General features: G+C 43.9%; 1 protein-coding gene and 1 pseudogene across 5 annotated transcripts in view; one reads left to right on the top strand and one right to left on the bottom strand.

Annotated features, from left to right (window-relative positions):
• The window catches only part of Cfap95 (cilia and flagella associated protein 95), a 116,479-nt gene continuing 94,973 nt past the window's right edge, over positions 1–21,506 (top strand). For 3 of the 5 annotated variants that reach the window (NR_190721.1, NM_001429313.1, NM_001109164.2), the window contains 1 exon segment: positions 30–251. Coding sequence is in view for 4 of the 5 variants with exons in the window: in NM_001429313.1 (NP_001416242.1) it covers positions 100–251 (152 nt within the window). In the remaining variant the exon portion in view is untranslated. 5 annotated transcript variants of the gene reach the window in all.
• Positions 9,725–9,826, bottom strand: LOC120100460 (small nucleolar RNA SNORA17; annotated as a pseudogene).

The following is a 21,506-nucleotide window of genomic DNA, read 5'->3' as shown; positions in this document are numbered from 1 at the left end:
TTAGGAGACAAGAGACGCAGAATCTTGGTTCTTGTTACTAAGAGCTGGACTAGCGCTGAGGGAAGTCCAGTCTTGTCTGTTCTCAACTGCAGCGCAGGCATGGGGACCTTCAATAGCTCATGTCACGAGTGTTTTAAGCGTAAAGAGCGGTGGTATGAAATTGGACCCACGGATTTGCTGGAGCGCAAAGGCTCCCTAACTCTCCGCTCTCAGGACAAGAAATACTCGGGGCCAGTGTTGGTGTATTCATGGTGAGCCAAATACTCTCGCAGTTCTTGGGTCCTAGGGAAGGAGAGGAGAAAGACCCTGTAGGAGACAGGGAAAGAGTATCAGAATAACAGAGTAAACAATAGTGGGAAAGAAAGAACCAGAAAGATAAGAAAATCAAAGAAATGGAGGGCAAAGAGATAAAAAGAACAAGAGAGAAGAGAGAGGGGGAAACAGATCTATCACAGGGCCGCGGCCATATCAAAGTGAGCAGAAATACGAACAGTTTGGTGTCTGGTAAGAAAGGATAGAGAGGACTGTAAGCCACTTTAGCCATTCCCGAAACGTGTATAGGGCTTTCCCTTTGATCACAAGTTCAACCCAAGAAGTATTTATATGCCATGCACTTCGATACATATTAGGGACACAAAAATAGAAAAAAAATCATTGATGTCTTTATAAGCAGTTTGTTCTAGTCAGAGTTTCTATTGCTGTGATGAGAAAAAAATCATGATCAAAGTAAGTTGGGATGAAAAGGGTTTATTTGGCTTACATTCCATATATCTATCATTTTTAGGAAGTTGGGACAGGAACTCACACAGGGCAAGAACCAGGAGGCCTTAAGGTTGATTGCCTTATTTTGTGACACAATTAAAGGTTTCTTGAATTATATTTATTAGTGATTTTAAAATACAATTGTTAAGGTCTACGCTTAACATTTTGATGTCTGCTTCAACTCAGTGTTTCGCCAGGGGCCTTATATATTTGCAGGTACAAATGCAGCATGTATCTAGGAGAATTTCAGATTTACTCTTCGTTTTTGTGTAAATGTGGATTTTCTCTGCTTCTCTCTGTCTGGCATGGAATAGAAGTCTGTTTGACCTCACTCACCTATCCAAACCAGCTTTGTAAGGTAGACATGACAAAGGAAGGAGGTTAAGGAATGTCTCTGGTCCATTTCTAATCTATGACATCGCCTGAGACCCATGTCCTGTTCGCAGCTAGGATATTAATGAGATAGAGCCTACCACCCTAGTCACAGCCTGCTGCTTCCAGTTAGAAATACCTTTCCCAGAATTCATCTCTGCCCATTCCTTTCCTAGCATTCACAGAACTAGATCATAAGCCATTGCCATGAGAAATTCTGAGTTGAGTGAGAGAAAATCGTTTCCTAGGATATCCATCCACTCGTTGGAATAATTAGAAACAGAACAAATTATACTTACTTTAATAAATTCTCTCATATGAGAAGAGTTTGCTCATTCATTCGTTCATTCATTCATTCATTTGTTCATTCATTCATTTTCATTTGTTCCTTGGCCAAACTGGCACCTGGTAACAAATTATAATAATTTAAAGAAAGAAAATCCATCCAGATCTCCATGGAGACAGATGCTGTTCTCGTCTCCATGGCAATATCTAGTTAAGGACTCAGATTGATTTTACGAATTTGTAATTTTAATTGTTTTTCTTTCTTGTCTCAGTCACAGACTAAAGACCTTGAGTGTTACACTTTCCCCGTACCATCCTCCTATCTCATAAGAAGAAGGGGGTAAAAAAAAGAAAAAAAGAAAGGGAAAGTGGGAGTTAAATGTAATCACTGTGGGGGCAGGGAACTTCATTGTTTTAAAGATTTTTACGAAAGCTAATTTGGACACGGATAGTACACTAGAGGTAAAGGGGAAAAGTGATATTTCTGCGAGACTCTCAGATCTCTGCATGGCTGTGTTACCCAAGCAGGGAGTGCATGTGTATTTAAGGCCTTCCTCTGTAGATGGAGAGCCATTCCAAGGCACAGGCCTAAGTTTGTGTCCTCAAATAGAAAACAGAGGGGGTCTGGATAATTTGATGTGTCACTCTTAAGGTGTTTAATAATGATTTTTGTGGATGCTGGCCTAGGTGTTTAGAGTCCTCATATCTCTGAGGGCCCAACTGCAGTTATGTAAAGGTCTACTGGCCAGCAGTCTCCCCACCCTACCCCCACTGTATCTCCATTACATCCTAGGATAAAGAGACAGAGGCAAGCCCTTCCTAACCACATGCTCCAGCTTGCGTGTCACTGAAATTCATGAGGACTTCCTCTTTTTTTCATGCCTTCAACTTTAACCTAGCAACTCAAGAGGAATCTTATTAACCCTTTACTACACATTTGGAAAAGACTCAGTTGTCTGATTTCTATACATGAAGCATATAGTTTGAATTCAAGACAGGAAGTATTAAAGGTGGCTTTTTTTTTTGTCACTGTCACAGAGTGAGAAGACCAGGCCCTGGGGTACGTGATAAGAACACCGTGAGAGAGGAGTAAATGCTTATCACATAAATGAACAAGTGTTCACTGGAGAAGACTAATCGGATTATGGGTTTAAGCCAATAGGCAGTCTTTATAAGCCAGCCAGTACTATTGTGGGTGTGCAGAACCCAAAGTGCAGTCTGAATCCTTTTGTATGGTGAGCTTTTAAGTACAAAATCCACATCTTAGGTTAACACATCTCAGTTGGTAAGAACAGTTAGCCAGAAGCGAAACTATAGAAACCTAAAAAAGCAGGGTTAGTGCTTTTGGAAACTTTCTCAGAACTGTGGGCTTGGATGGATTAGGTCTTAGTTCTCATTTTGGCCTGTGTTGCCTCCTACGTGCTACCAAGACGTGACTTGAACTTCTATCATGGCTTCAGCTGTACTAAGGTCTGGGGATCTGTTACAGAAGGAGCAGGTAGGGATGAGACAGGCGGAAACCCAAAAGACACAGAGTGCTGGAGCTGTGGCGGTTTGAATATGAATGAACCCTATAGGCTTATATATTTGCGTGTTTAGTTCCCACAACTGTTTGGAAAGGACTAGGAAATATGGCTTTGTTGAAAAAGGGGTGTCACTGGGGGTGGGTCTTAAGGTTTCAAAAGCCCACACAAGGCCCAGTCCACTCTCTTTGCTGCGTGCTTATGGACAGGATGGAAGCTCTTAGCTACTGTTTCAGTGCCAGGCCTGCCTGCCTGCCTGCCGCCATGTTTCCTGCCATGACGGTCATAGACTCACCTTCTGAAAGTGTGAGCAAGCTCCCAGTTAAATGCTTGCTTTTCTAAGTTGCCTTAGTCATTGCTTGGTTTGCCTTCACAACAACAGAAGAGTAACTAACACAAGCAATATCTCGTTGCTGTAGCTTTTCACGCATACTTCTAAAAATTCCAATTTAAAAAAGTCTCCAGAATATTGTTCTTCCTGGAATAAAGAATAACAGCCAAATTTTCAGTAAATATGTCCTGCTTACTGTTATTACTTAAGACTCTTGAGTCAGATCTTTTCCTAAGATCCTAAGAGCTATACTATAACACAAGTCCTTAATAAAACTAGTGTTGACTTTCATAGCTAATCTAGTTCAACAGGGTAAGATTAAAACATGCTGGTTGCTTTCTGTGTTAGTGAATTTAGAAGAACACAACGTGCGATTAATCATCTAATTATGATTTAATCTAGAATGAGCTATGAAGAATGCCTCAGACGAGGCTTGCCTGTGAGGGCTTTTCCAGAGAGGTTTAAGTGGGGAAGACATGCCCTGACTCCTCTTAGCAACACCATCCCACAGGCCAGGCGCTGAATACAAATGAACTGAGTGACATGCCAACACCCCCTTCTCTGTCTTTTGATTGTTGCGCCATGACTAGGTGTCCCAGTGCTTGCGGCCATGCCTCCCCTGCCATGATGGACTGTGTCTTTTGATGGTAGATGCCAAAATAAATCCTCCCTCCTGTAAGTTGCCTTTTGTCAGATCTTTGGGCCCGTAGGATAGTAAGTAACGCATTGGAGGGGAATTTAAAAACGTCTGCACTTGTGCAAATCTTTACTGTACATGACGTGCCATCAGTGACTGGTGGATCCCAAGGGGATTTTGAGTTAAGGCAGGGACAAGTACTTCTACTCTAAAGGGCTATTTTTATTTCTTATAATTCTTCAAATTATAATGTCGCATGTGCATTTATTACAGTGTAAAGTAGATTGAGGACATGGAAATGTATTCACTATCTAGTGGGTAGTAAAACCCAGCATTTGCATACTGGTGGGTAGGGTGGTGCACGCCTGCAGTCCCGGCACCTGGCATTCTGAGGTGGGAAGATGGCTATGAGTTCATGGTCTCTCTGGGCTACATACAGAGATGAACATGTTTCAAAAAAGAAAGTAAAAATTTGCATATGATCCAAATGCATATAATAAGATTTATTTTCTACAACTGATCCCCATAACGTTTTAACCGTTGGCTACTTCGGAAGAATTTGAACATGCCAGTTGAAGTTTTTCTCTACCTTTCTAACTTTAAATGGCTTGTTTTAGATTAAAATAGGCAACTTTGGAACAGTCCCACTGTGTCTAGGTCCTTCTTCCTCCACATTCTCTTTTCTCCAGATCCACGTGTGTCTATCATGAGACCAGGGTTATTTGATGGTCAATAGTGCAGGTGAGTTTGCCTTCCAGAATTGTGTAGACCTCCTTGTCCAGATTCTTATTCTTTTTTTTTTTTTTTTTTGGTTCTTTTTTTTCCGGAGCTGGGGACTGAACCCAGGGCCTTGCGCTTCCTAGGTAAGCGCTCTACCACTGAGCTAAATCCCCAGCCCCTCAGATTCTTATTCTTGTCTCACTACTTGGCCTGCTGTTGGTGGTGAATTTGTTCTTTTTTGAACACGTGCTTGCAGATTTATTTCCAACCTGGCTTTTCCTATACCTGATGGCTCATCCTTTCCAGCCTCTGATTTAGACTTATCGTTCCACAGTCACTGGTGGGATACACTGTCCCTCAATGTGGTTCTCTGTAGCTCTCTGATAGCTCATTCCACCTGAGTGCGCTGAATGTGCCCCATTGTGTCAGCTTTTCTTATCATGGTCACCAAATGTGACAGATGGAAATTAAGGAAAGAAGGATCTATTTTGGTCATAATGGTTCAGAATGTTTGCCCTGGCGACTGCGGATTTGAGCTTGAGGCACAGTTTGTATACATTTGATGAAACCCATGCCCACCAGGCACACAATGATGTACTTCCTCCAGCCTTGTCTCACCTAAAGTTCCCACAACTTCCTACAGCTTCAGCAGCTGGGGACCACCTACTCAAAAACCACAAGTCCCTGGGAGACATTTCACATTCAAGCTATAACATTTGCCCAGGATAGCGCCCTCCTGTTGGCCTACCTACAACACAGCCTCTTATCCAATTCTGACATGCTCTTCTTTGAAAGGCAAAATGTAAGATCACTCTACCTGAGAACTTCCAGCTTAAAGAAATTAGTTTTTATTTCTCAACAATGGTGGCTTTTAAGTATCTCACTCAGGACTAAATTTTTTTTTTTCAGAAATCAATCAGCAATGCCTTGTTGCTTGTCGTACTTTTTGGAAAATAATCCAATTTGTTGCAAGGCAGATGTAGAGGCCTCCAACCCATCAGAGTAGAGGTTATTTTAATGGAAACCCAGCAATGTTTGAAGACCAGTGCCTGGCAATACAAGGTCTTTATAAGAAAGTTTTAACGGTGTAATGTTTGGGTGGTGCTGGAGATGTTACAGTGCCATGTGAAGTAAGCCGGACTCAAAAAATTAATTTTGCCCAATCTCACCTTTGTGGAACGCCCTTAATAATAAAGAATTAGAAACAGGGAGGAGATCTGTGGGAAGGGAAGGAATGTCCAGAGAAAGAGATGGGGATACAATGTGACCAAATCACATGACATACAGGGATGAAAATACCACGATCAAAATCCATTACTTTGTACAACACATGCCTACTAATTAAGCAAATGAAACACTCATGCTTTAGAGCCTTTTATTTAAAGTATCCATGAGACTAAAGATATTTGGTGCCTATGGCAACAAAATATGTATTCCAGATAGTTTGGCCTCTCTTTTTTTCCACCTTGCTACGTCTAGGATGTGTATTGTTTTTATAGTAAGAACAGAGTCAAAGCCTTTTCTCTAGAGCTTTCCCTGAGAAGCACCCATTCTCTAAGTGATCAGAATGTAGGCCTGATGCTTAATCTCTTTCAGAATCCAACTCACTCTAAATGGCTTATTATGAAGCTTTAAAAATATCTTTTTAATTGCTAGCTTTTGCTGCGTAAGAACCATGATGCACATTCATTCTGCTCGGCCCCCTTCCATTCTTGTCTCTGCCGCCACAGGAGCTCCCACACCACAGCTATTTTAAATCGAGTCTACACTCTCATTCCTCAACAGACTCATGCTGCCTCCGATTGCTTTTTGAATGAAGCAGTTTGGGGAGTGAAACGCTTTTCTTCCTTTTTTTTTTTTTTTTTTTTTTTAAATAAAATCCAGGAGGCTCTGCCTTCCTCATCCTGACTCCTGTCTCCCATCCTCTCTTTGATGGAATTCCAATCAAATCCTTTCTTGAAAAGCTAACGGCTATGGAACTTTGAAGGTACCACCTGCATGAAAGTCTGCTTTGTTTCCCTGGCATTTGTGAAAACAACAGTTTTGTGGGAAAGATCGCTATGGTTTCAATGTGAAATTTTCTGCCCAGCCTTAAGCACCGAAGTTTAAGCACTCACTTCCCAGCAGCTGGTGCTATTTGGGGGAGGTTTCTGTCATTCCAGGTAAGGCTTAGCTGGAGGAAGTGGGTCCCGGTGGCTGGCCCTTGGGGGATATCTTGTCTCTGTCCCCAACTGTCTCCCTCTGTTTCTTGTTGACAATTAGGTGAAGAAGCCCCTTTACACATGGGCTCTTCTGTCATAGTGTCTTGCCTGAGCATGTGGGTAAAGAAACCACAGACTGGAGCCTGTGGAACTGTGAGCAGAACATACAATCCCTCTTCCTTGAGTTGTTTCTGTCATTGATTCTAATATAAGAGCAAAAAACCAATGACAAAGCCTTGTACCATGTGCATACACTTGAAATTCTAAAGATGATTGCTATGTGGGGAGACCTCTACCTCCAGTCAATTTCCTATCCTTGTGACATCCTAGCTGAGCTGACTGCGACACCCACCAGGGCCTCCTCCTCCTCATTGTACTGATATAATCTTTCAGAGTCTGATGAGTGCCTAGATCCATGGTTCCCAACCTGTGGATCTCAACCCCTTTGGGGTCAAATGACCCTTCCACTGGGGTCACATAGCAGATATCCTACACGTCAGATATTTACATTATAATTCACAACAGTAGCAAAATTACAGTTAGCAAGTAGCAATGGAATAATTTTATGATTGGAGGAATCACCACAACATGAACTGTATTAAAGGGGCGCAAGCCTTAGGAAGGGAGATGGAGATATTCGGGTAGAGGAAGGCGTGAAAAGAATGTGGCGCTTAGTGACTGTTTGATACTAGGAGCTTTAGGCTATGGACACACACACACACACACACACACACACACACACACACACACACACACACACACACACACACCAAAGTCCAGGCTGACTTTTGAGACATAGTCTCACTACGGAGCTCTAGCTGTCTTGAAATTCACTTTGCAGACCAGGCTAGACTTGAACACAGAGGTCTGTTTGCCTCTGACTTCCGTGTGCTGAGATCAAAGGCACCTTTCTTTCTCCCTTTCTTTCTTTCTTTCTTTCTTTCTTTCTTTCTTTCTTTCTTTCCTTCTTTCTTTCTTCCTTCCTTCCTTCCTTCCTTCCTTCCTTCCTTCCTTCCGTGTGCTGAGATCAAAGGCACCTTTCTCTCTCTCTCTCTCTCTCTCTCTCTCTCTCTCTCTCTCTCCTTCCTTCCTTCCTTCTTTCCTTCCTTCCTTTCCTTTCTTCCTTCCTTCCTTCCTGTCTCTCTCTCTCTCTCTCTCTCTCTCTCTCTCTCTCTCTCTCTCTTCAGCACTAGAGCTACTGTTAGAAAGATACCTCTGCAAGTCCCTCCTCCTGGGCACCACTTCCCGTGCTCGGTCAGATCCCTTTTGATTAGAAATGGCAGATAGTGTGCACTAGCTTAGGCAAGGTGAACGTAATGACATCAGTATGGTTGGCTACTGGATCTTAGGGACAGTGGGGACAAGAGGCACCAGTTCCTAACTCATTTCTCTACTTTTTTAAAAACAAAACAAAACAAAACAAAACAAAACAAAACGTATTGGTCCTTTGTGAATTTTACATCGTGCACCCCAATTCCACTCATTTTCCCCTCCCCTCACGTCCATCCTCCACCCTGGGGACCTTCCCTCGACAGAGAAAAAACATCTTGCTGTGGAAGCTGCAGTTCATTGTCACAGTGTGTCCCACAGTCTGTCCTTTTGTCCACACTTTGTTGTTTACAAGTGTTCACTGCAGTGACTCATCGGTCTGGTACGAGGCCTCTGGCTTCTGCTACTCTATCAGTACTGGATCCTCACTGGAACTCCTCTCAGACGTCCTGTTGTCACCCTGTGGCATAGAGACCCTGGAGTTTTGGATCTGTAGGACAATCCCCTTCACGCGTTCTAGCAGTTTATCCATGGGGTAGACGACGGGGTGGGCCAAATCAAAGCACTGGACCGGGTCTGAGATTTGAGCTGGTCAGCCCACATGATTTCCCACTCATGCCCTCTGGGCTGGCTCACATGCAACTTCTGCAACCAGGGCTGGCGCACTACCTGCTGCCAAGGCAAAGTGTGACGCACACTGTCCAAATGATGCAGCGCATGAGGGACAGGGCCACTTCTCCCACTCTCACGACCCTGGTGCCAGCTCTGCCATCTGCCATACTTGGTGAGGGAGGAGAGAGGGGGAGGGCATCTCTCCCTCATTCATGCTACTGCCCAGCAGACAAGGGGCAGGACCTGCTCTCCTGTGCTCAGGCCCTTGGAGGAGCTCACCTTCCACCCCCACATCCAGCCCACTCTACTGTGCTGCCCAGGGGAGGTGCAGGGCCCGCTCTCCTGAGTTCTGCCTCTGATGATGCTGGTGACAGGTAGGAACAGCTCTCTCGCTCTTATGATCCCAGGGCTAGGTCTCCTGCCAGCCATAGTTAGTGAGGGGAGAGGCAGGAGGATGGTATCTCTCCCTAGTCCACACCATTGCATGGGAGCTGAGTGGGAGGACCAGCTCCCCCACATTCTTATCTGCCCAGTTCACTGGAAATTCATTAAATGTTTTGGGTTAGGGAGGAGGGGAAGCTGCTCTCCTGAGTACTCCAGCTAGGGGATGGGTCAGCAATCCTGCTCTCTTGCTCCTAGGGCTAACTCTCCCACAATGGCCAGGTGACAGGTTGGGCCAGTTCTGCACTGCCCTCAGACATCAACATTTCCCAGGCCTGGCTATTGGTGGTAACAGACCCCTGCTACTACAGGGCAATGACCCAGATGTGGTCCCCTGTAGTAGTGCAGGCCAGACCCCGCCATGGTCCCAGATGGCATCACCAACTACTCACATCAGGCTGTTCCTCACTACCCTCGAGACTGTAGTTCTCCCTCTCTTCTTTGTGCACACATCCTTATGCTTCCCTTTCTCTTCCGTCTCTCCATCACTTACTTGCTTGTTCTTCTTTGTGTGCCCAGGTTTCTCTGAGTGTCTGGGGTCACCTCAGGAGTGGTCTCCAGAGTGCATTATGGTGCTGGGCAGGGTCATCTTGGGTCATGGTCTGCCCCCTTCCCTGCCACCTACTGATACATGTGACACAGCAGCCACACCTGTGATGCCTCTAAGGATAGGTCATTTCTCTTGGTGACTGTCATTTGTCTTCTCGTGGAATATTGGGGGACACCTCCGCTGCAGTAGAAATTGATAAGTTACATCTCTATCTCAAAAGGAAAGTCTGGCTTTAAGGTATTTTCAGCTCCAAATTTAAAGGTCCTAAGTCAGTTTTGTGTCCCTGGACCAAATGTCTGTATGGGATTATCTTGTTTGTCTGTTTTTTGTTAATTAATTTATTTATTCACTTTACATCTTGATCACAGCCCCCTTCCCTCCTCTCTTTCCAGTCTCATTCTTACAAATTTCTCCCCCTAATAGTCCTACCCATTAGAGAAGGAGAAGCCTCCCTTGGTTACCACCCCACCATGGAACATCCAGTTACGGTAATCCTAAGCACCTCCTTTCACACTGAGATCCAACCAGGCAGTACTGTTTGGGGCAGGGGATCCAAATGGCAGGCAACAGAGTTGGAGACAGCCCCTGCTCCAGTTTTTATGGGACTCACATAAAGACCAGGCTTCACATTTGTTACAAATGGGGGGGGGGGGTTGGTCCTACCGGCTCTTTGGTTGGTGTTTCTGTCTCTGTGAACCCTTATGGGCCCAGGTTAGTTGACTCTGTAGGTCTTCTTGTGGTGCCGTTGACCTCTTGCTCAATTCCACCTCCCATTCTTTCACAAGACTCCCTGAGCTCCTCCTGATGTTTGGCTGTGGGTCTCTGCATCTGTTTCTTCCAGCTACAGGAAGAATCCTCTCAGAAGACAGTTCCTGTTTACAATCATAGCAGAGTACATGGCTCTCTCAAAAGGGATGGGTCTCAAATTGGGACAGTCATTGTTTGACCATTCCCTCAGTCTCTCCTCCATCTTTATCCCTGTGAATCTTGTCCTCTCCCATTTCCACACACCTGATCATTTTTTTTAAACTAAAATCAAATTGAAACTTGGTGCCTCTCCAGTTGCCATAGAGACGTGTACACAGGAGAAAGAAGACATGATGGACTTGAGATCCCACAGACAGCTACCGTTCTGGAGAAGGATCCCATAGTCCATGCATTTAGTTTTATAGCAAATGCTTAGAACAAAACACATTCGTATTCTGAGAATTTTTCCACATTTAGAGTTTCTTTTACTTTAAAATTCTCCTCTCCTGCTAAACTGTACTTCAGAAGTATTGATTAAAACAAAACAAAAAAATTACCTTAGATGTAATGAGCAGAAAAAAAAGAAATCTTGTACATAGCTTAGGTAGAAAACATTTTTCTGGTGCTTTGAAAAAGTATGATTAAAGTTGAATATTGTGATATTGTTTTTGATAGACATTAATTTTCCTTTGCTCTGTTTCTTTCATCTCATTTTGAAATACAATTATGTTTTAATTGTTATTAGTCACACTTTATACTTTCTCTTTTGATTTAATCGCTGATGCATTGACAAAGATAATTGACAGGCAGGAAAGCCATATGCTTCTTTGGTAAAATATTAGCTCTCTAATCAGATTATTAAGTCTTCAGTAAAATGGAAGAATTAATATATCACTGTTTCTCCCTAAGTAAATCTTAGTGCAAATAATTTAGTCTTCTTACACAGAAAGTATTGGGAAGATCACTTTGAAATTAAAATGTAAAAGTGAATAACTTGTCACGATGTTCTCAACCCAAACTAGGTGTAGTGGTACAAGCCAGGGATCCTGGCATTCCGAGTCCGGAATCCTGAAAGGCGTGGGCCACCCTGGGCTACATAACAAGACCTTATTTGCAGCAAGCAAATAAGCAAACATACCACCCCTTACCCCAAATAGAACAGCCTCTCTCCTCCACCACAAACAAAAAAGGAAGTCCAAGGCCAAAAGCAACTTTTAAATATTTAGGAAAACTTCGAATCGCCCTTCCAGGAGTTAGGAGTGTTAAAGTGAACTTCAAAAATCAAACCCCTTTCACAAACACGTCGTCCTTCTTAGAGGAAGAGCTTTTATGTGGCTGTCACTTATTGTATTACACGGGGGTTGGGACTATAGCTTGGTGGTAGAATGCTTTCCTAACATGTGCAAAGCTCTGGGTTTTCATTGTAGCATGGAAAAAAAAGGTCAAAAGCCAAAATATATTTATTGCTATGCGTGTCACAGGCACTCTGCTGGTTTAGGGACCAGGCTCAAGGTGCCTGCCCTTAGGATGCCAATTATTGTTACTATGAGGCAGCTGTGGGTGGGCTAAGGAAACAGCTGCAATGCTGAGGACCTGCGGTACAGGCTAACATAAGGAGTGTGTCCTGGTTATCAGACGGGGATCAGAGTCCAAAGCCCAGTCACTGATCTAGTTCTGTGACTCGGAACAATGAACTGGAACAGACACACAGACAGTCTGATAGGAATGGTTCATTAAGAAAGGGAAATGGTTCTCTTGAGGGAGGAAGCCGGGAAGACAGATGCTCAAGAGCCCAGGGCCATATGAGCTCTTGTGCTGTATGGGTCATTTCTATGTCATCTGCCCTCTATCTGTGTACTGGGGGCTTTTCTACTTCATGCTTTGTTATGTAGCCCAGGTGGGGAAGGGTTGGAAGGGTTTCTATCTATGCCTGTTGGCCTTTTCATATGCTAGACTCACTATCTCTCTCTCCATATGCCTACTTTGCTGTCACATTGAGAGCATCTAGAAGCTTGTATCTGATCCCTGCTAGATGAGATGAAGTTTCTCAGAAGAGATCATCTTTCCCTACCATCCATAGAAGAATGAATGTGTGGTATGTTAGTTCTCAATCTAGGCCGGTAATACTTGTTCTTCAACATTTGGCTGTGGGCGCAAGTTATGAATGGTATCATGTGTTTTGTAAGACTTAGGACTCTTTTTTTTTTTTTTGGTTCTTTTTTTCGGAGCTGGGGACCGAACCCAGGGCCTTGCGCTTCCTAGGCAAGCGCTCTGCCACTGAGCCAAATCCCCAACCCCAAGACTTAGGACTCTTGGTCCTAGGGATGGCTATGGCATCTTAATATGTATCCATCTATGCAATGCCTCATATCTCTGAACCTACAGCCTGATGGGTAGAGATACCACAGCTAATGTGCATGTAGATCTAACATACTGAGGTTCACAAGTTTTCATATGGCCATTCGCAGAGTAAGAAGAGTAGCATTGTTAATCAATCCAGTAATTCATCCAACCACGACCCAGCAGTTCCCCTCTCCTTGTGGTGTAAGAATCTTTCACTTGTAAAACTCCATGGCCCCTGGTTTCCTTGTATGGATGCATGACATAAAACAGCCAATGGGCCCACTGCAGGCTTTCTCCTAGAGGGTAAGATGTTATGGCCTTACAAGACCTTGAGAAAGTTGTTGAAATTTGGGGAAGCTAGGAGGATGGCTCAGAAGATGGAGATCTAGCTGAGAAAAAAACAGGAGTCCTGGCTTTAGGGAGAGATCCTGCCTCAAAGGAAAAGGTGGAAAACAAAAAAGACACCCATTGTTCTTCTGGCCCATGTGCACATGTGTACCCACACAGCTGGATACTCAAGTGTGTCTTGAGCACACACACACACACACACACACACACACACACACACATATTAAAAGAAAAAAGGAAAAAATTGTCTGGAGGGTGTAATTGGTAGAGCGCCTGCCTAGCATGCACAAAGGCCTGGGTTCGATACACAGAAAGGAACAAAACTATGTATAGTGAGTGTCACATGGCAGAACTCTGGAGCTAGAGGAAGGATGGGGTCAAGCATTTAAAATCATTAGTCTACATGGATGGCTTCATTAGTCTACATGGATGGCTTCAGGTAGTTGGTTTTTTTCTATGTTTAACAATCCTTTCAGAAGTAGAAGAGTTGTGGGGAGCTACCTGTTGGGCCCTACCTTGGGTAGCCTGCTGTAGCAAGAAGTTGTTTACACCCTTGGCAGCTGCTCTTGGCCCTTGATTTGGGGCCAGGACTTTCCATGACACCCTTCCTCCCCACCGAGCCTTCCAGCTTGTTGTTGTTAAGACGTTGATTATGCCCCCTGATTGGGGCTTTCCACCACACAGACTTTTCCTGTTTTCCTGGTTGGGGATTTTCACCTGCCTTGTTGTTTTTCCATGACTTTTGCCTTGGGTATATAAGGAGATCTCAGTAACGCCTTGGTGGCACTCTCTGAAAACAGGTGACCCGTGTATGTGTTTTCTTTCAATCCTGCAGACCTACGCCCAATATTCATGCACAGGTGCCATCAGCTACCTTTGGTTAGTATGTACTTATCTTAAACTCAGAGTGGTGACTTCAGCTTCATTTGCTGGCTTATTGTGCTGGTTAGTTTTATGTCAACTCAACACAGCTAGAATCATCTGAAAGGAGAGAACCTCAGTTTGGAATGGCTCCATAAGATCCAGCTATAGGTCGTTTTCTTAGTGATGATGGGGGAGGGTCCAGCTCATTGTGGGTGGTGCCATCTGTGAACTGGTGGTTTAATAAGAAAGCAGGCTGAACAAACCAGGAGGAGCAAGCCAGTAACCACACCCCTCCATGGCCTCTGCATCAGCTCCTGCTTCTAGGTTCCTGTCCTGCTTGAGTTCCTGTCCTGACTTCCTTCAGTGATGGACTACTATGATGTGGAAGTGTAAACCACATAAACTCTTTACTTCCCAAATTATTTTTGGTTATGGTTTCATCATAGCAATAGAAACTACCTATAGGGGCCCCCTCCTCACTGTGACAGTTCTTACCAGTGCTTCTCCACAAAGAAGGTGCACATGACATGGCATATTGTGTCTGTATCAGACACAGATTTGAAGTGTCTCACCTATTTTTTTTCTTTTTTCTTTTTTTTTTTTTTTTGGTTCTTTTTTTCGGAGCTGGGGACCGAACCCAGGGCCTTGCGCTTCCTAGGTAAGCGCTCTACCACTGAGCTAAATCCCCAGCCCCAGTGTCTCACCTATTAAACTATGTGGGGCTGATCATGTCCTGAAGGATAAATTTTGCTTCCTGAAAACTGTCCTTGTCTCTTCCTTAGTAATCATTTGCTTAGACTGTTTGTCTAAATGCATAGGCACAGAACTATGGAAATGTTGTCTTTAAGACTTTTATTTTAAAGAATATATTATATGCACATGTGCACACGCGTGCGCAGGCACACACACACACACACACACACACACACACACAAACACATGCACATGTACTCCTATCCTACATGTATATGGACTGTCCTTGAACTCCTTACGTAGCTGAGAATGATCTTATATTCCAAGTCTTCTTGCCTCCATGTCCTGAGTTGTGGAATTATAGATGCACATCCCACAGTTTTGTGCAGTGATGAGGACTGAACCCAGATTCTTGTGCATATCAGGCAAGTACTTTACTGTCTGAGCTATATCCCACTCCCTAAACTGATATATTAAATTGTAAGTCCTATCCTTTAAAATACAAAAGTCAGAGTTGCACATCTACCCCCATGACAAACTTCCTCTCTCAGATCCTTCTGCAACCATAAGCCACAAAAATCAAAACAAACAAAAAGCGCTTCTTCCTATATGTTGTCTTCGTCTTGGTGCTTAAGTCGCAACATCAGAAAAGTAATCAATACTCTTCCTGTCTAATCTCTTCCCCCTCAGCCTTGCCTTTCAGACATTCCAAAGCCCTTGGCCTCAAGTCCCAGCAAGCACTAAGTTATTTTCTATACTTATACGATTGCCTTTCACTTCATAGAAATGGAACTGCAAAAACGTTTTATTTATTTACTTATTTTTGCAACAAAACTGGATTTGTATTGGTGATGTATAATGTTTCCAAGGTTTGTTTCTTTTTTCTGCCTGATAATATTCTACAGTATGGATATCGTATTGTGCGGGTTCCAACCTCCCTGCTTTTCCCTGACTTTCCCTAGATAGCAACATTTGTGTTTTATTATCAATTTATTTCTTGGTTCTGTTGTTTTTCTAACTTGATGTTTTATTTCAAAATTTCCCACTGTTCTTATTCAGTGGTTAGTATTCCTGGACACTCACTGCCTTAGGTAGATCATATGCATTCTTGTGAGTGGTTTTGTTTTGTTTGTTTAATAGGCTCTCCTTTAGCTCAAACTGACCTTGAACTCACTATGTAGACAAGGATGTTCTGACCCTCCTATCTCTGCTTCCCAAGTGCTAGGATTATAGATGTGCACTGCTGTATTTAGCTAACAAGTGCTGTTTTTACTGCCTGCATTTCCAAGGAGTTTGGCAATTTAAGCTTATATTGATCTTTGACTCAAGTAGTTTGATAAACTGTTTATATCCAGAGCTTTCAAAATATTAGTTAATTCTAGTTCTATCCCCTGTTATCCAGTACCTAGAGAATATAATGTAGTTTCAAAAATAGGGAAATATAGCTTCCTAATTGTCAGAAATATGTACTTGAATTAAAGCTCTCTGAAAAGTAAGCTGAGAGTAGTTTTAGTTTTCAGCCTGTGTGCAACACAAGCTTACCCACTTGACCAATGAAGGAACCCAAATTCTAATCCTAGGTCACAGGTTTCAGATCTGTTAAGCACTATCTTCTCTCCTCCTTCTAGCTGTGGTGGGTGGTGAGTTCTAAACCGGGAGAACAAACATCTGAGGGCCTTGACTGTTATAATCTGCCATCTCTCTTTCTTCCTCTGTGTAAGGAAGCTTGATGATCCTCCATATTCATGTTTCTACATATTCTATTGTAATTCATAATCAGAAGTCTGGTCTCTTTCTGGTCTCACAGGGCACATGGTTTGACTCTCTTCTTCCTGTGACTTGCCTCTGCCCTGGACAGCTCTCTGCCCTACCCCACCTGCGCTTGGGGGTTGGGGGCGAGTTGGTGCAGAGTCAATGACACAGACTCCTGGAGCAGGTGACAAATGCTGCAGCAAGCTCATCTGAGCACTGCTGTGGGCAACTTTAATACCCTCCGCCCATGCCCCCATTGGTTCCAAGAAAGTATCTATTCTACACAGCAAAACTGTTTGCACCAGCACTCCTTGTCCTCTCAGGCAGTCCTCAATTAGGTCCTCCTCCAGGAGATGTTTCTGCAGCTGCACGGCCCCCAGCATTTACGTAGAGGCAGCCCTGCCATTCCTGCTACAGCTGTCCTAGTTTCTCACCTTTCTTGTCCAGCTTACAGTCAAAGCTTTGTGCTTTAGACTTTTGTAAGACTATGCCTCTCCCACTTGTGCTTCAGATTCCTTTGTTAGTTTAGGTTGGGACTTAAGTTGACAACAAACAGCACCCCCTCCCCCAATCTCGGTGGCTTATCATATAAACATTTATTTCCGGCTGTCATAATAGCCTTCGTGTTTGCTGGATGTGGGATGAACCACTGCCCCCTCTGAGACCAGTTCCTTGTTGGGGTTTAACCGTCTCCTCTAACATGCACGGTGAAGTTTAAGTGCTAATGAGATGGTAATGGAAAGTAGGTCAGGAGGCCCCACCGCTTGAATATATTGATGTTATTATCTTGACAGTGTCTCTTATAAAGAAGGCACTCTCCTTTGTGGCATTGTTGTGGAAAATATCTCCATCAGGGGCTTCTCTCCCACCTTTGATTATTCAATTCCCATAGGACCTTTCTTTAATTTATAATAAGTCTTTATCAGCCTTTAAAGTTGGGTGGATACTCTTATCAATAAAAGAACTTCTGGGGAATCACCATCCCTGACCTGTACGACAGAGCAATAGTGATAAAAACTGCATGGTATAGGTACAGAGACAGGTCGATCAATGGAATAGAATTGGAGACTCAGAAATAAAACCACACACCCATGGACTCTTGATCTTTGACAAAGAAGCCAAAACCATACAAAGGAAAAAGAATGCATCTTCAATAAATGGGGCTGGTCTAACTGTCAGTCTCTATGTAGAAAAATGAAAATAGATCCATATTTATCACCTTGCACAAAGCTCAAGTCCACATGTATCAAGGACCTCAACATAAAACCAGATAAAATCAAATAGAAGAGAAAGTGGGAAAGAGCCTTGAACTCATTGACACAGGGGAAAATTTCCTAAACAGAACTCCAGTGATTCATGCTCTAAGATCAAGAATTGATAAATGGGACTTCATGAAACTGAACCACTTCTGTAAGGCAAAAAGGCATGGTTAATAGGACAAATTGGCAACATCTAGAATGGGAAAAAAATCTTCACTAACCCCACCTCAGATATAGGGCTAATATCCAAAATATATAAAGAACTTAAGAAGCTAAAAAAAAAAACCAAATCACCCAATTAAAAAATGGTATACAGAGCTAAACAGAATTCTCACCAGAGAAATCTCCAATGGCTGAGAAGCACTTAAATGTTTAAAGTCCTTAGTCATCAGGGAAATGGGACTCAAAACAACCCTGAGATTCCACCTCACACCAAGCAGAATGGCTAAGATCAAAAACTCAGGAGACAGCAGATGCTGGTGAGGATGTGGAGAAAGAGGAACACTCCTCCATTGCTGGTGGGATTGCAAACTGGTAGAACCACTCTGGAAATCAGTCTGGAGGTTCCTCAGAAAATTGAAAATAGACCGACCTAAAGACCCAACATACTACTCTTGGGTACATTCCCGAAAGATGCCCCACCATACCAGAAGGGCACATGTTCCACAATGTTCATAGTGGCCTCATTTTTAATAGCCAGAAGCTGGAAACAACCCAGATATCCCACAACAGAAGAATGAATACAGAAAATGTAGTTCGTTTACATAATGGAGTACTACTTAGATATTAAGGATGAGGGCATGAGGTTTGCAGGCAAATGGATGGAACTAGAAAATATCCTGAGTGAGATAACCCAGACCCAAAAGGACATACATGGTGTGTACTCACTAATAAGTGGATATTAGCCCCAAACTACAGAATACCTAGGATACAACCCACAGAACGTAAGAATGTTAACAAGCAGAAGGCCAAGTGAGGATGCTTCGATACCACTTAGTAGGGGGGAGAAAATAATCACAGGAAGCAAAGGGAAGGAGGGATTTGGACAAGAGAGAGGAGGGGGAGGAGAAAAGGGGAACAAGATCAGGTATGGGGAGAGACAGGAGAGAGTCCCCAGTAGAATAAATGGAAATGTGCAGCCTCAGGGGGTGGAAGGTGGGGGACCATCTAGAAAGTACTAGAGACCTGGGAAAGGAGAGACCCTTGGGACTCAGTGGGGGTGACCTTACATGAAATGCCCTACAGTGGGGAGAGGGAACTCGAAGAGTCCACTCCAGTAGATAGATAGGGCTTCCAGAGGAGGGACGGTGTTACCAACCCACAGTCAAAATTTTTGACCCACACGTGTTCCTGTCTAAAAGAACTGCAGGGACAAAAATGGAGAAGAGACTGAGGGAAAGGAGGTCCAGTGACCAGACCAACTGGGGATCTACCTCATGGGGAGACACCAAGACCTGACACTATTACTGATGCTCTGGTGTGCTTACGTTTTCTGAGAGGCCCGACCAGCAACTGACTGAGACAGAAGCAGATACTTAAACCCAACTACTGGACTGAAGTCGAACACCCTATGGTTGAATTAGGGAAAGGTGGAAGAAGCAGAAAAGGAGGGAGACCCCATAGGAAGACCAGCAGTCTCAACTAACCCAGACCCTGGGGAACTCCCAACCAGACAGAATACAGGAGCTGGTCTAAGGAGCCCAACCCACATATAGCAGAGGACTGAGGGGTCTGGCCTCAGTGAGAGATGTGTCTAATCTTAGACTTGAGGCCTCAGGGATGGGGGAGGCCTGGAGGTGAGGAAGCATCCTTTCAGAGATGGTTTGGGGGGGAGGAGGAACGGGTTGAGGAACGGGAGGGGGAATGGGAAGGGGCAATAGCTGGATTGTAAACAAACAAAACAAAAATAAAAAACAAACAAAACACTGGGCAGATATCTATTCTTCATGCTATTAGAATCTGCTTTCCTCTCCTTAACCCCAAGATTCTCAATCCATGGCATCATCTTCCCTCCCCACATTTTTCTCTCTTCTCTTGGTCTCCTCAAGCCCAGGAATCCCAAGCCCTGAATATCTCAATTCAGTTCAGCTAAAGGCTGTAGGCATCTTTATTCACCAGTGAGGAATAAATTGAGGGCAAGGTCAGATAGTGTTATTTGGGTCTACATGCAGACTCTCTTGTCTCAGGGCAATCAGGCCTTAGGAGCCAATATTTAGCATTACCATACAGGCAGCATCAGACCAACCCACTACACAGCCCCCTCCCCATATGATGCCATCCTCATGCTATGGCATAACAAGAAATCCTTCATTTCACCTTACCCCCTCAACCATGTAATTTCTGCTCATTGTTTGTTATTGACCCGATCTATTCAAATACTACTACCAAGTGCAGGGACTTGGGCGTCATCTTAGTTCATTTATTTTATTGTATATGCTAATTACGTATAATGGTGGGTTTCATTGTGGAACTTTCCTAGATACATGTGATGGATTTCTACCTATCCCCCCCCATCACCCTCTCCTATGCCCCCCCTACTCCTGTTGGTCCTCTTCTTCCCTCCACCTAGACCCTCTTCCACTTCCATGACCCAGTGAGTTTCATCAGGGTTGCTTACAGAGTCCTGGTTGAAAGATTATTACAGGAGCATTAAGTGTCCAGTGATACTCGGTAGCGGTGGAGCCTCTTGAGCCCCCTCCCAGCCCCAGTTACCATGATCTTGGGTATAGGTTCAGGAGGTGGGGAGCTCAGGGGCTTTTCTCTCTGCCACATGGACAGATCCAGTCTTACATGGGTCTCATGCTTGTATCTCAGATGTTGTGCGATCAAGAATCAACAGTGATGTTACATTCCAAAGTGTCCTCCACTCCTCCATCCCGCTCTCACATTCTTTCCACCCCACCTTCTGTGACATTTTCTGAGCCTTGGGGTGGGTGATAAAGAAACCCCATTCATGGCTACACATTCAGCTGTCTCTGATTTTCCCACATTAACCAGTTAGATGTCTCTTCAGTTGCCACCAAAGGCCATGGGGTTCTGATCTCCTGTATTCCCAGGAAAGAATGAGAGACTAGCGAGCAGATATATAGCAGGCTGACTGCCTTGTCCACCTCCATAGGTGGACTCTGGGGTAGTCTAGCATCTCTTAACCCTTATCACCCATGCTGAAGAGCAGTGCTAGGAAACACCAAGGGTAGGTTTGATTCAAAGGTTCTTCGAATCTTTCCATAGGCTTATTAAAAAAATACTGACCTGTATATTCAGCTCTTAAGAATTACTAGTATGTGAGACAAATTTTAAGAGTCTTCTATCTCAGGGTTGGGGATTTGGCTCAGTGGTAGAGCGCTTACCTAGGAAGTGCAAGGTCCTGGGTTCGGTCCCCAGCCCCGGAAAATAAAATAAAATAAAATAAAATAAAATAAAATAAAAGAGTCTTCTATCTCGCATTTTTCAATGTTTATAGTGAAAGAGTCCATGGGCACAACCATAGGTGCTGCCTGTGTCCTGGACTACTCGCCACATGACCCTACCTGCCCTTGGGGATTGGAGGTGAGGTGGTGCAGAGTCAAAGACAGAGACTGAGAAACACCACAGCAAGCTCATCTGAACACTGCTGCAAGATCCTTTAACACCTTCCACCTGAGACCCATTGGTCCCAAGAAAGTTTATCTCTTCTCAACAGCAGTTTCCAATTGGGTGGCATTGTCTGGGCCAACAATCTTTGGTCTCTCAGGCAGTCCTCAATTAAGTCCTCCTGAAGGAGATGCTTTTGCAGCTGCATGTGTCCCAGATGTTTA

This window comes from Rattus norvegicus, chromosome 1, assembly GCF_021556685.1.
Source record: "Rattus norvegicus strain SHRSP/BbbUtx chromosome 1, alternate assembly SHRSP_T2T, whole genome shotgun sequence".
NCBI classification, from domain to species: domain Eukaryota; kingdom Metazoa; phylum Chordata; class Mammalia; order Rodentia; family Muridae; genus Rattus; species Rattus norvegicus.
This window is presented reverse-complemented; position numbering and strand designations above follow the sequence as displayed.